The 14,960-nt window shown below is 48.8% G+C and overlaps 1 protein-coding gene across 1 annotated transcript in view; it reads right to left on the minus strand.

Annotated features, from left to right (window-relative positions):
- Window positions 1–14,960, minus strand: part of LOC115391987 (metabotropic glutamate receptor 8-like) — a 111,466-nt gene that overhangs the window by 66,637 nt on the left and 29,869 nt on the right. Inside the window, exon 2 of the mRNA XM_030096440.1 lies at window positions 10,347–10,563. Coding sequence (XP_029952300.1) covers window positions 10,347–10,563 — 217 coding nt within the window. The remainder of the gene's footprint in view (window positions 1–10,346; window positions 10,564–14,960) is intronic.

Raw genomic sequence — 14,960 nt, forward strand, 5'->3', positions numbered from 1 at the left:
ATTTTAGCAGGACTTAGCTCCCTGCTGTCAAACCGGGTGAAAATGTTTCTTAAATTCATGGAACGAAGATTATATTAAAGTAATGGATCGCTGAACCTTTTCATCATGATGCTAATGCTAACATTACTGACACTCATGAGGCCCTCATCCAGTAAACAGGAGTTTAGCATATAATGCTAATTACCCAGCTCTCTGAATGCACTGCCTTGCTAATGTCGTAATCGCAATCAGTATGTTTGTGTCTGAGAAACAGCCGCTGCTAAAATCATCAAAACTACTGATTACTAAGACTGCTGGCATTAAACTACACACACAGCTGTTTTCCTCATTACAGACGTGAAACAGCTCCAGACAAGTCTCTTTTATTTTCCTGGTTTAGTGATAAAAGTTCTTTGGTTCAGATCCACCCAATCACAGCCGACACGCTCCTTTGAGTATCAATGTGAGACAAGCTTGTAAATATCCCAAAATATAATAACTATTATTGAACTAATTATACTGAGCCTTTATCAATCCAGCCAGCTTCATAGCAGTAATAATGAATATGGAGGATTACAGTCCAGTCTCCTGGGAAGAAACATTGTTATTGTTGTTCCCAACCACACTGATTAAATTCAAATTAAGAGCTGGATTTATCTCCACTATTCAGTTATATGACTCAGGTATTGGTTTGAGTTTACTTTGAGAGCCTCTGGAAAAAAATGGCTGACGATACATTTAGAAGCCAAAGACCTGAAGTCAGTTCTTCCTTCTTGGATAAATGTTTTGCGTTTGATGAGTCAGGTCCAACAGTTGTACTACGCTGTACTACAACAACAGTTGTACTGTGTTTCAATCACTTCTTCAAAAACAGAGTGTTGCCAGAAAACAAATCAACCGCAATGTGGTAATAAATCATGAAGCTTAACAGTGTGATCTGCACTGGATTTGAGAACATTAAAGGATCACACATCATGAGACAAAGCAGAAGCGTCCCTTCATGGACCTTCGACTGGTGAGCTGGTGGAAGTTTGAGACTCAGACATGAAGCATATTTTCACTGCAGAATCTTGGGCAGATGGAGTTTCCTGCGCTCGGCTGTCCTCTGTTGAAGTGTGGATCTCCTGCCGCGCTGCCAACTGTGACGACGAGCGCCCAGAGATGAAGCGCCCACAAACTGTGAGCCGGCACATCTTGGCCAAGCAACTTCCATTTCAACTCATTTCTCAGCGCATAAACAATTCCATATTTACTTTTTTTTACTGTTTTTGTGAAAACCATTAGCCTATTTTTGAAATGTGAGCTGAAACAAGCAAATGCTGAATATTCTGTTTGTTCATTTGCGTGTGTACAGTAAGAATGAGGATGTAATCCAGAGCAAAAGGTCGCGTCCCCCGGTGAATTGTGGTCCGGCACCGTGGCTGTGGAGCTGTCAGCCGGCCGCAATAACGGCCCAAATAATGATGATGCTAATTAACAGTAATGGCAGTGCTGCAACAAGCCGTAACTCTCAGAGCTCACACTGGCAGCGTCCGCCAAGGAGGGGGAGTCTGTGAATTTGTAAAAGCCACGGTTTCCTCTCTTTCCGGGCTAACCTCTTTTTCTTCCCAGCAGTTTGTTCACTTCATCAACTTTCCCCGGCGCAGAGACCTGTGAGCAGAGACGGCACAGCGAGATCCAGGAACAGGTAGAAAGACATCAGTGAAAGTTTCCTCCGCTGACAGCGGCTCCCTCAGCGTTTCCCACGGCCATTTTCCCTTCCGTCGGGTTCCTGCTGTTCGCGACGTGCCGATCGTCGACTTTACAAAGAGGGAAGTGGAAACGGAAAACTTCTCCAGATGAAAAAGGCAGAATTAACATCTCAAATTCAAATTATGGTTCTATGAATGATGGAGAGTCACAGTCTTCTCAGGAGTTCTGTGGTGATGGATGGATGGATGGATGGATGGATGGATGGATGGGTGGGTTAATGCATGGATGGATGGATGGATGGATGGGTTAATGGATGGATGGATGGATGGATGGGTTAATGGATGGATGGATGGATGGATGGATGGGTGGGTTAATGGATGGATGGATGGATGGATGGATGGATGGGTTAATGGATGGATGGATGGATGGATGGATGGATGGATGGATGGATGGATGGATGGATGGGTTAATGGATGGATGGATGGATGGATGGATGGATGGATGGATGGATGGATGGATGGATGGATGGATGGATGGGTTAATGGATGGATGGATGGACAGACGTTCAGGACAGAGAGAAAATGCCTGTAGGGAACAGTGGAGGTTCCGGTCGGACCAGATATCACTGACATCGTATCAGTGTGTTTGGATGGAGGGGGGCTGAAGAGCAGGAAACATGTTCTTTGTGGGAATAGCAGGACGTGTCTCGTGGTCCCCTGAATAGAGGACAGATTCCTACAGAGACGACTGAGTGACACTGTAGAGGCCATTCAGGCTGGTCTGCACGGCGTTCATTGGTCCGAGTGACAGTAAATGGTCGTCCGCCTCTGAGCAAGGGTCTGCATGGATCCCTCTGCAGACCGGGAGCAGACCACGCTGGCCACGCATGTGCCAGAGCGCCAGAGCCGGGTCGCCATTTTGATTATAAGAGCACATGCATCGAGCTGTTTGTTGTGTACATGGATGGAACACGGCGGTGTGCCCATCACCGCGCCGCCTACAGCTCCACACAAGACCTCTGAGCTCCTGTCACGCTCTCTCGTCCTTAAACAACAGTGTCGTCTCTTCAGACAGATTTAAACTTCATCCATCTTGGTGACAGTCTCTTGTCTGAGTTCCTTGAAAATTTCCCTGCTAAGCGTTTTGGTCCTTCATCAGTTCTTGACAGTTAAATCGACGTCTAATGTTCATTTCACTTCTAAAAACCACAGCCACTAATCACCAGTCTCGAGTGTGCAGATCATCTAATTCTGAGTTATGAACTTCTCTGTTGATTCGTCTTCTCACAGTGAAGCGAGTGAATCAGAAAGCAGTCTTCTGTCCACAGCGTGAAGGAATGAAAGGCTGTTCCTGACCAGGGTCGGGGTTCGGGTCTGGTCTGACCAGCAGGGGGGCTGATCAGTCTGAGAGTCAGCGGCGGGTCGGCATCGATTCTGCTTGATCTTGTGAACTTGTGTTCAACCCAAAAAACTTCTCAGGACAGCATCGTCTTGCTGGTAAATAAGTAACAAATAATAATAAATAAGTGAAGCTGGCAGCGTGCACGAGGTGCAGCGTGCACGAGGTGCAGCGTGCACGAGGTGCAGCGTGCACGAGGTGCAGCGTGCAGGAGGTGCAGCGTGCACGAGGTGCAGGAGGTGCAGGCTCCGCGGAGCTCAGGCCTCCAGCCCATCAACCAGCCCATTCAAAGACTTCAAAGCCAAAGTGACGGAGCAGATATCTGATCTATATTCAATAGGATTACCCAACTGAGGAAATGGCTTTTCAGTGGGTTCTGATGCTCCCTTCGGGGGGGGGGGTGACGGGAGCCGCTGAGAGGCGGGAGGCTCCCCACAACCCCGTTCCGTTTCCCCTCACATTATGGAGATGGAGGTTTGATCTGTGACGGCTTCTCCACGCCGATCAGGTCGCCAACCCCGCTTCACGACGGGAGTGGCAGGGATCTGCCAGCTGGCTCAGGGCACTCGACTGTTCTAACCCAGCACAAGACGACAAGGTGCAGAATATGAAGAGTGATTAAAGATCTTCCTGATCATGACCTCTGACCTCTGGGGGAATCAGGCCAGAGAGGCCCTCAGGACTCAGACGGCATGTGCTTTGTCCTGTAGGATGAATTCTATGCAGACTTTTGAATTGTGTTCGTTGAATGTTGGACTTCTCTGTATTTTAAAGCAGGCAGTCCGGTGATCTGAGAGCAGGAACAGGACGAGCCGTCTGTCCAAAGCAGTGGGAGTCATGAAGACGTCCCTCCAGTCAGAGGACAGGCCGTCCGCTCACAGATGGTCTGAACATCACAGCTCGCCTGTCGGCTCCACGTCTCAAACTGAGAGGACAAGAAGTGACGGGGACTGACGCCTGGGGAGCATGAGGGGCTGTCAGTCCGCCTGCAGCACCGAGACACTGAGACACCGGGACACTGAGAGAATGGGACAGCAGGACACCGAGACACTGAGACACTGAGACACCGGGACGCTGAGAGAATGGGACAGCAGGACACCGAGACACGGGGACACTGAGAGAATGGGACAGCAGGACACCGAGACACCGGGACACTGAGACACTGAGACACTAGGCACGTTACATGCATCCCATGTAATCGGCTTGTCGGATCCGCTTCACTCGGAGCCGATTGTACGAGGTGGTGTACACCGATCGACAATCCGCTCCGTGTCTCATATAAACGCCGCCTGACAGCAGAGTGGAATAAACGGGGGATTATTTGTTCTGCGCATGGGCGCCCTCGTACGTAGTGACGTGATGACGTGCGCAGTAAACAGGAAGCAGGACAGTCAGAAACAAGCAGACGAACACGACGGTGGTTGAAAAACACTTTTTAAAAAAAAACCCCGAGAGAACAAACACTGGAGAGGCGAGGTGGAAGCAAATCGAGCAACAGTGAGTTGTATAAAAATCTCCGTAGCAGAATATGAGCGATCGTCCGGCTGGTGTTATGGATTAACTGGTTCCCGTGTTAACGAATGACAGCGGAGGTCTGTGTAAACACCTGCTGATTACAGCAGCTGTTAAAGTAAGACTCACAAAAGACTTTAAACGTATACACTCACTGTAACTGTTGATAACCGACGTTCGCCAGAACGACTACAAGTTTCAGTCATCTATTGGTCACAAGTTAACACGGGCACCAGTTAATTCAAAACATCAGCATGTGGACCAGAGCTCACACCGAGACGTGGCGCTCGGCGGCGGCGCTCCAGCCGGGGGAGCAGCCGCTGCTTCAGCAGCGTCTCATGGAGACGTTGGGACATTATTCAAACAGATATCAGCAGATAGAAGCTCTCTGCTGGGTCTGAGGACTGCTGCTGCAGAGAGGAGACCTGACAGTTCCTGAGAGACTGTCCTCATGTCACAGGACGCTGTATGATCCGCTTCACCCCGGATCGCTTTGTATGCCGTCCAGGTATACATACCATTTAATACGATTGTTTACAATCGGATTGAAAAAACACCCATGTAGACTGGGTCATTGAGACACCGGGACACTGAGACACAGAGACAGTGAGACATCGGGACACGAAGACACAGAGACACCTTGACACCGGGACACAGAGACATTGATACACAGAGAGACCAGAACACAGAGACACAGAGACACCGGGACACAGAGACATCGAGACTCCAGGACATTGACACACAGAGACACTGAGACATCGTCCCGCTTCGCTGCTTCTCAGCCGACTGTCCCCAAGTCGCTCAGCACGCTGCAGTTGGAGCCACAGCTGTTGTCATGGAGACGGGTTTCATGGGGCGGTGGTGGTGATGATACCATATCGCACGCACACGCGCACACACACACACACACACACACACACACACACACACACACACACACACACACACACACACTTGAATAATTAATATTCATATAACAAACTATCTGACGGGTTCACTTTTACTACAGGGAAGTTTACAAATGTAGTAAGAGAGAGATGTGACAATTAAGATGATAAACAGAGATAAGACAACATTTATTTGTTACAATGAGCTCCTGGGTGGTGAGACTGCTGGCATCTGATGTGTCAGTGGGACAGTAAATGTACCGGCCATAGGAATCCAAAATTTCTGGGGCTAACCTTAGAAATTCCATCGAAAATGCCTGGAGTCGTTTTTGACTCCACTTATGGAAAAGTGGGGTAGTGATATAAACACTGCTGATGCTGATATAAACTTTCTGTTTGGGAAACAACTGCTCCTTGTTCCTTTCCTGTTTGGCAAAACTGAACAAAACATATCAGATTTGATAGGAAATGTAGTTGTCTTTCAGTTGGTGAGGCTTTCAGAGCAGTCAGACTTTTAGTTTGGACCCCAGAGGCCTCAGTTTGTGAGAAGCGCGAGATTTTTCCCCATCCGGCTCCATTATAACTGAGAGCAAAAAAAATGCAGAGCGCACACCTTTTCATACCTGTGAAAACGTACATATATCATGATATTTTCCCCACTTATGTTACATCATCTTGTTCGGAAGGACCTTGTGAGGCTTTACGTGTGCTCGGTTTGTTGATCGGAGTCACAGTTTAGCCGGAGTCGCCAGTTGTTCGAGGTGCTGAAAAAATGAGAATTTTTTAGTTTTTTCCCATTATAACGGATGAGGGCAGGAGCAAGGCAGGATTTCAGACTTTCAACTTTGAGCGCTAATAAAATCCACACCGTGAGACTTTTGACAAAGTTGTTCACAACTTTTGGAGAGAAATTTGTCCTCTATCACGTCACGACAAACGGTCTCAGAGGAGATAACTTTTTCGTGAGGAGTGATTTTGAGCAAAATTTTACTTTGAAAGGGAAATCGCGGACTTCCTGTTGGATTTAGGTCAGGGGTGTCAGTGCGTGAATTTTAGATCTCAATGAGACGAAGGCATGAACGTTGGTTTGATCTCTCTACGACATTCCTCCGGGCCGTGGCGACAATTTTACTGTTTCTAGGTTGCGCTAGCAAACAGATGAGGTTAATTTTTCCATTTTATGAAATTTTTGTGAAATGATGTGCGTGCCAAATTTGGTGAGTTTTCGTGCATGTTCAGGGGGTCAAATTTGCGTTTATTTGGGCGTAAGGAGAATAAAAAGAAACAAACGGACGAAGAACGATAGAGACCTTGCCCTCCGGGCTCGGTCCCTCATTAATCTAATTTTGAATTGTATTTTTAAGACTCCATTGTTTTGCATTTGAAGTCAGTTTTAAGTCCATGATGTAAAACATTCATCAGCCCAAACAGGAAGTTGCGATGCTGCAATTCTAACTTTATTTCAACCAATTCTGCACGACTTCAAAATTTTGTCCAAGGTCATACAGAATTGGCTGAAATGAGGATTGTTTTGCGTTTTTTCTTGAGATATTCAGTCGTCCTCAGTGTTTCCCTCTGATAATTTACTGCTGATGAGAAAACTGCTCCCTGCTCTCATTATCTGGCATTCAGATGGTGGAATGAAGTCCAAATAGAAACAATAATGATTGTAAATGTTGTTCAGTGTGGCAGCAGTGTTCTCTCTGTTCGGAGGGTGAGCTCAAGTCACTGCAAGAAGTTTAGAAAATGAAAAGCGAGCGAGAAAATGTGTGAATACGTGTCGGGTGACGGTGCAGCGCCTGTCAACGTGGAAACGTCACACACGTCTATTCTCAGAGCACAAAGCAGCGAAACACCTCTGATGAGGGAGAACTCAAGGGTTAATTATCACTTTGACACGAAGCAGCTTCACGTCGCACCAGTTGAAACTCACCTTCCACCAGCTGGGGCAGCTTTTTAAAACGGTGAGCAGGTTTTACAGCGTGGCGGCGAGAGAAGACTGCTGCTATTGATAAATATCCTGTGTGTGTGTGTGTGTGTGTGTGTGTGTGTGTGTGTGTGTGTGTGTGTGTGTGTGTGTGTGTGTGTGTGTGTGTGTGTGTGATGAAAGCTCATTGATCCCACGGAGGAGCCACAGCTGCTCTCTGCACGCGCCCTCCTTATTAATGTGACACTTTTAAAAACGCCTGGATCGCAGCCATTCTTCACCATTACCGCCGCCGCCGCCGCCGCCGTTTGCCCACAGATTACAGCAGAGTGGTGGCGGCTGGTGAATTTGTAGGTATTACTGCAGCGGGTGATAAAAAGCAGAGAGCCTGACAGCCTGATGATGAAAAATCTACGTTTCATGGCCTGTTTTTGGATTTTGTTGGTGGCTTGCAGACCTGGATGCTGGTGCTGTAAAGAACCGATTCGGCGGCGCCGTGGCCCAGAAGAGGCACCGCGAGCCACGGCGTGACCCTCATCAGAGCTCAAACATGCAGCCTAACCAATGCTACCTTGGCTCTTACAGAACATCTGGCCTCACCCTCTCTGATGGAGTGAAGGAGGGCAGCTCCTCCACAGCGAGAGCAGCTGGGCGAGGCGGTTCCTCTGACCAAGCAGCTCTTCTCCCAGCAGAGGTCGGTCCAGCTGGGAGGACCAGAGACTCTCTGGAGGGATCTGATCGCCGGTGTGGTCTGAGATGAGACTGAGAGGTCCAACGGACAAGAACAGCTTCGCTTCTCTGATCTTCACTGAGCCCCAAGCAGGGGACGAACGCGGCTCGGTCCAGGCAAATCGTATTCCAGAAACTCGCGGAAGCCGTCGACTTCAACAAAGTTCTGTCGAAGCAAATCAAGTGAGGTCATTTTGATGAGCTGCCTTATCTTCTGAGAGCAGAATCACAACGTCTCCGGGCAAAATCAACAAATTATGACAAGCAGCAGCCGCTGATGCATGCAGGACATCTAAATGTTTAAATGTGAGGGGAGCTTCGCGCTGCTCCAGCTGCATGCTGATATGCCAGGGCTGTTTTTGTTTGCTTGTTTTTCTCTTTCCAGCACAGCCTGCGTGACGCCGGGGTTCAGACGATGACGCCGGACCAACACGTCCTGGAAGACTCCGTTCTCTGGGCTGACCGACACGTCCATCCGGGATAAGCAGGACTAAGAAGCCGGCTGTCAACTTGGTAATTCAACCCAGGGTTTTACCCTCTTGACCAGAGTTCCTGCACATGAAAGGGGTGGAGCTTGCTGCACCTGGCTAATCACAAACATCCCAAAGAGCTATATGTTTTAGGATGGTCATTTAGCACAAATATGGAGCATTCCGAGCGCCGGTCTTCTGACAATGTGCTGACGCTCCTCTATATCACAGGAGAGGAGCAGTGTGGACGGTGCTGTTCAGGATGAGAACGTTTTCCAACTCTGAAGTCGGAACCACAATTAAATATGACCATGAACACATTTTTTTTAAAGTAATTAATCGCAATTAATGCATTCAAGTCTCACCCAAAGTTCAAGCGAGACTGGTTCGAGCCGGACTGTTGGACAGTACTGTGGAAGTCTTTGTATTTTGAATTGCTTCATTTATTTTGAGCCTTCGACAGAATCTAACGAAGTTCAAAATTCAAAAATCAAATCTATTCATTTGTCCTTGAAAAGCAAGTGGGGAGAAGAAAAAACCTTATTTGTGCACAACGCCACATGTGGCGGTCGCTCTGCTGACGAGAAGCAGTCGGAACAGGTTTCCAGTTTACAGCCCAGCGGCCATTCTAAACCACAACTGGCTCTTCTAATGGTGTCTGGCAGATACAGTGGATTTCTGTTTTTCTTTTTTCACAGAACATTTAATGGGATGTTCCAGATGAGCTCCATTGACTTGCTGAAAGGTTAATTGGTTCCCATCTTTAATTTACACACTGGGGGCGTAACATTATTCTTTTAAATGGCCTGCTATTTCAAAGGAAGGTAACATGGACAGGTTTGCATTTTCTTGCACATACTCAACACCAGGGACTCGTGCTTCATTACTGAGGTGTCTCCCATCCTCACACAGACGCTGCATAACGATCCATGAATTACTGTGAAGCCAGTGGAACAAACACACTCGCCCCACCAAGATCCTACCAACTAATATCAGTCAGAATCAAATTGTTTTAAGCTTTTTGAGTCTTCCACTTTCTCAGAAATAGAATGAATACATCAAGCATCTTTCTGCGTTTCTGGCTCCCAAACACAACAAACACTGAGTAGGTTTTGGAAAAGATGGTGATTTTGACAAGAACTTTGTATTGTTGTGTAATTCAGGCTCTCGGGTATAGCTTCTGGTCACTGCTGGTGTCGTATGGACACGACCAGCTGAGCCGCACACCCAGAGCATCCCTGGTGAAACACCAAGGGTTCACTGCAGACGTTCAACAAATCAAGATCGATATCAGATCCCGGCGGCGGGACACGGGGCGGGAAGACAGGACGGATGACAAGGAGATGAGTTACGCTCCAGAACAGCCTGAGCTTCACAGAGATTATTTATTATTATTTAGAGTATCCCACAATGCATCGGACCTGAATCCAGCCATCACTCACACGCAGCACGCCGATCTGCAGCGTGCATGTGACCGCTGATTCATTCCACCAGGCCTCTTACGATGTAATTACCGTCAGCGCCGGTCTGGCTGCGATCGCGCTTTCATCAGCGCCGGCCGGGTCCGACCGGGCCTGGAGAGCGCAGCGCCGACTGCTGCTGTAATTACATCAAGACTCAATTACAAGACCTGGACTCCCGTTCACTCATCAGATTCATCGTGTGGAGCCATACATCCCAGAGCGACTGCTCATCCCGCCGCAGAGCTGCGCCCATCGCAGAGCTCTGGGTCACCTTCGCCGTCTCGCCTACCTGATTCTCTGGAGATCTGGACGAAGGCCTCCACGCCGCTCTCGCCGTAGTTCCCCTCGGAGGCCAGCGTGGACACGTAGTTCCAGCCCATGGCGGTGACGATGTCCAGCATGGCCTGGGCCTGGTAGGAGTCCGGAGGGACCACCCGCGAGAAGAAGTCGTAGCGAGTGTTGTCACTGAGCTCCGGCGCCGTCGAGGCGTAGCTGATCTGAGGGATCTGAGGGAGACACGGACGGCGGTGAACGGATGAACGTCCGCAAGTCACAGCTGGATGACAACATGAATCACTGTCACTCAAACTGACCCACTGCAGGCAGGCCCCGCCCACAGCAGGTACATCCATCCATCATCCATCATCCATCTTCCATCATCCATCATCCATACATCCATCATCCATCCATCCATCCATCATCCATCCATCCATCATCCATCCAACCATACATACATCCATCATCCATCCAAGAACCATCCATCATCCATCCATCCATCCATCCATAATCCATCCATCATCCATCCAAGATCTATCCATCCATCCATCATCCATCCAAGCATACATCTATCCATCATCCATCCAAGATCTATCCATCATCCATCTGTCCATCCATACATCACCCATCCAACATCCATCCATCATCCATCCATAAGCCATACATCCATTCAACATCCATCCATCCATCTATCATCACGCCATAATCCATCATCCGTCCAACCATCCATTCAACTGTCATCATCTATCTGTCCATCCATCATCCATCCATCCTTCATCATTTCATCATCCATCAATCCACCCATAATCCATCCATCCATCCATCCATCCATCCATCCATCCATCCATAATCCATCATCCATAATCCATCCAAGATCCATCCATCCATCCATCCATCCAAGAACCAGCCATCATCCATCCATAATCCATCCATCATCCGTCTAAGTATCTATCCATCCATCCATTCATCATCCATCTGTCCATCCATACATCACCCATCCAACATCCATCCATAATCCATACATCCATTCAACATCCATCCATCTATCATCATGCCATAATCCGTCATCCGTTCAACCATCCATCTGTCTGTCATCATCTATCTGTCCATCCATCATCCATCCATCCATCATCATTTCATCATCCATCAAACCATCCAGCCTCCATGCATCTATAAATCCATCCATCCGTCCTTCAGTGTTCTGTCCACAGAGTTCATGTCTTCACAGGCTCAGAAACTTCATGTTCGTCATCTCTTCTCGCCTCACAGTCCGACCGTTGCTACAAGTTACATCAAGTCACAGTCGGTGAAACACAGCAGAAGACGACAGGGACACTCAGAGCGGCACTGGAGCCAGGACAGTGGTTTGCAGATTTCCAAAGAGATATACTACTGGAGATGTCCTCATTCCTCATTCACTTCCGTACCAAACGTCTTTCCTGGACATGAGTGAGCACACAGATGGACAGAAGGATAACGTGGTTTATTGGTTGTCATCGCCGATCAGTGGAAGGTGACATGAAGAGCAGCCGCAATTAATGTTATGACTAAAAAAACCCAAAAGGCAGTGGTCTGAATGTTGGACACGTTTGTTTGCAGGTGGTCTGTGTAGGTGGTGTGGTAAGACGTAAACAGGCTGGTTTGACCGATACATGCCCCCCCCCCCCCCGATTTCCTGTTGTCCACCCTCATGTCAGATTGCAGTTAGCGGGGCTGGCGGTGTGAATGAGGGGGGCGGATCGGGCCGTAGATCAGCGGCCGGCAGGCGGACAGGCCGGCGGGCCGGTAATGGTCCTTTAGAGGAGGATTGAAGGGCTGATTGATTCCACTTCAGTCAGAGGCGGCGTGTCGGACCGAGCGCCGCCAGACGGCTCGTCGGAATTCACGGGGTGGGGGAGGGGGGCACGGATGGTCGAGGGGGGCGGCGGCAATACAAACGTCACTCCGGCTGAGCAGCACAGTGACAGGCAGCAAACGAAAGGCTGCACTGTAAACGCAGGCCCGTCTGAGCGGCGCTATCGAGCGCCGCAGCTGCAACACATCACACACACCGGCCGGGTCTCGTGCTGTTTACCTTCCACACACTTATCCCTCCGCTCACAACTTCTGTCTGCTGTGAGAACCACACACCACTGTCTGTTTCAAATTCCTGCTTGAAAAAATGGAAACTGCTCAGCAGCTGTGACGAACAGCAGCTGCTCTCAAGGACCCGGCGGCTCCAGGCTTTATTTAAAACACTCAAAGGGGATTTAATAAAGATCCAGAGAGTCCTCCAAACCTGAATTTCAGATCATTGTGGACCAAAGACCTTGTGCACACAATAATCTCAACTATTTCAACCCAACTTTTGAGGTGGCCTCGAATGGGCTTCGATCCACTGCCCCACCGTGCCACCTCCTACACACACATACACACACACGCGCACACACACACACCTTACTGAAGAAATTCAAAAGTATTTATTAAAATCTACTTGATCAATTTCACTTTTCAAGCTGAAGAATGCAAAACAGGATTCTGTAATCCACTGGTTTACTGTAGCACTCTTAATTTTTACACTTTCTTTAAAAGCATGACTCTTCAGTTTGGTGTGTGCATCTCTGAATCTACATAACTTCCTCTCTCTTCCTACACATTAGCAATGGAGATTCACATGCACACGCCCACAGCGCAGGTTACAATGACTAGCTGCACAGGGACATGACGGGGCCGCTCCATTAGCATTAATGATGCATCACAGGCTGAACAAACAGCAGCGCCCGTTATTGATGCCCACTCAGCTGCAGCTCCATTAACAGGCATCGGCGCCCCTCGTCAACACGCCGCACCTTTCTTTAGAGGAGCCGTCCGCAGCGTTAATGACATTTCAGACCACTTCATGTAAATTATATACTGCTATTCAGCAGAATGCAGACAGTGGTCTGACCGGGGGTCCACTGCGTCCCGGGGGACAAATACTGCACAACTCAAGGTTGGATGGAACGAAAGCTAATCCCTAGTAATGGTGGTGATGATGATGATGATGATGACAGTGATGAGGTTTGTGAAATGAAAGGTTTGCAGTGGTCATGGAGAGCTCCAAACAGGTGATGAGATGAATCAGGGGGACTTTCTGGGACTTCATTGGGAACTAAATGCCTTTGTTTTTATTTTCTACGGCCCACACAGAATTCTGCACGGATGGGAAGTGGTTGAAGAAGTTGACGGGTGTAATGTTTGAGTATTTAATTTGCACATACTGGTACTGTAGAAGGTGGTTTGTGCTCTGACCCCATACTCTCTCTGGGGACTGAACCTTCTCCCTGAGCGTTGGTTTCCTCCCACAGTCCAAAAACATGCTGTGAGGCTAACTGGTGACACTAAGCTGCCGTCAGGTGTGAATGTGAGAGTGTGTGGTTGAACTGTGATGGACTGGAGACCTGTCCAGGTGTTCCTGTCGTCACCTGTCCTCAACAACCAGTCTTCCAACCCCAACAATGATCCAAAGCTGATCATTATCTCTCTCCCTCAGGGAGATTCCTCCCAGCTGTCGGCCAGCTGGCGCCCTGCCAGAGGCCGCTCCCCGAGCAGCCTCGGTCTGCCGAGGGCCAGCGAGCCGGACCGGACCCGGTCCCCGGCCCGGCCCAGATTAATGTGTGTGAGAACATCTGGACACATCTGGACTGAGAGAGGACGCGGCGGCGGCGTCCCGGCCGTGTTCCTGTGACGGAGATTGATGCTCGTCGGCCCGTCGGCGCCCGGAGCGTTCTGCTCGGCTGAACGATAAAAGCTGGAATCCATCAGCGGAGACAGAGAGCGTCCATCATCTCTCACTCCGCGCTCTGACTCTCGGATTCAAAGCAAAGCTGTGTTTGCTGTCATCCGTGTCCTTCCTGGACAATAAACAACCGTCCAGCCCGGAGGTAGGATCCCACACAGCCGCGCTGTCGCCGCTCCGCTCCTCTTAACATGTGCGTCTATAGACATAATCAGATTGAATTCTGGGTGAAGTCAGAATGAGTCACTGCGTGGCTGAAACATCTCTGCTCCAAAGAAGAAAAAAAAACTCAGCAAACAACCAGGCTGGACCCAGTTTTCTTTTTTAAATTAAATGCTAATTCCAAAAACAGCTTCAGGCGAGATTAGTTTCCCGAGAATTCTCAGAGTTTACTTTCCAAACATAGCCGGACAAACAAATCTGTGGGCCTCGGGGCCGAAAGTGGGCCTTTGACCCTCCACTCATCCTTGCTTGACATTTAGCATCCTGTCATTTCCAAACACTTTTTAAATTAGGCGCCCGATGACGCTGAAGTCAGCTGGAAGCAGAGTGAAGCTGACACAATTCCAGTTAAACCAACAACGAATGAAGCCCCTTAACCAACGATGAGACAAATGGTTCCATTATTAAAACTCCGTCACACCTGAATGACTTCTAAAAGCTGGTCGACGCAATACAGGGGCGCGGGATGCAAAGTAACGCCATGCCTGGGCAGCAGGGGGCAGTAGAGGGTCGCACAGTGCATTAACCTGCACAGAGACACAATAAGTCTTCAGATCTGGAAAATGAAATTTTTACACACACACACACACACACACACACACACACACACACACACACACACCCTCAGGTGTGGTTTAAAAAGTGGCT

Source organism: Salarias fasciatus, chromosome 7 (assembly GCF_902148845.1).
Source record: "Salarias fasciatus chromosome 7, fSalaFa1.1, whole genome shotgun sequence".
Lineage (NCBI taxonomy): Eukaryota > Metazoa > Chordata > Actinopteri > Blenniiformes > Blenniidae > Salarias > Salarias fasciatus.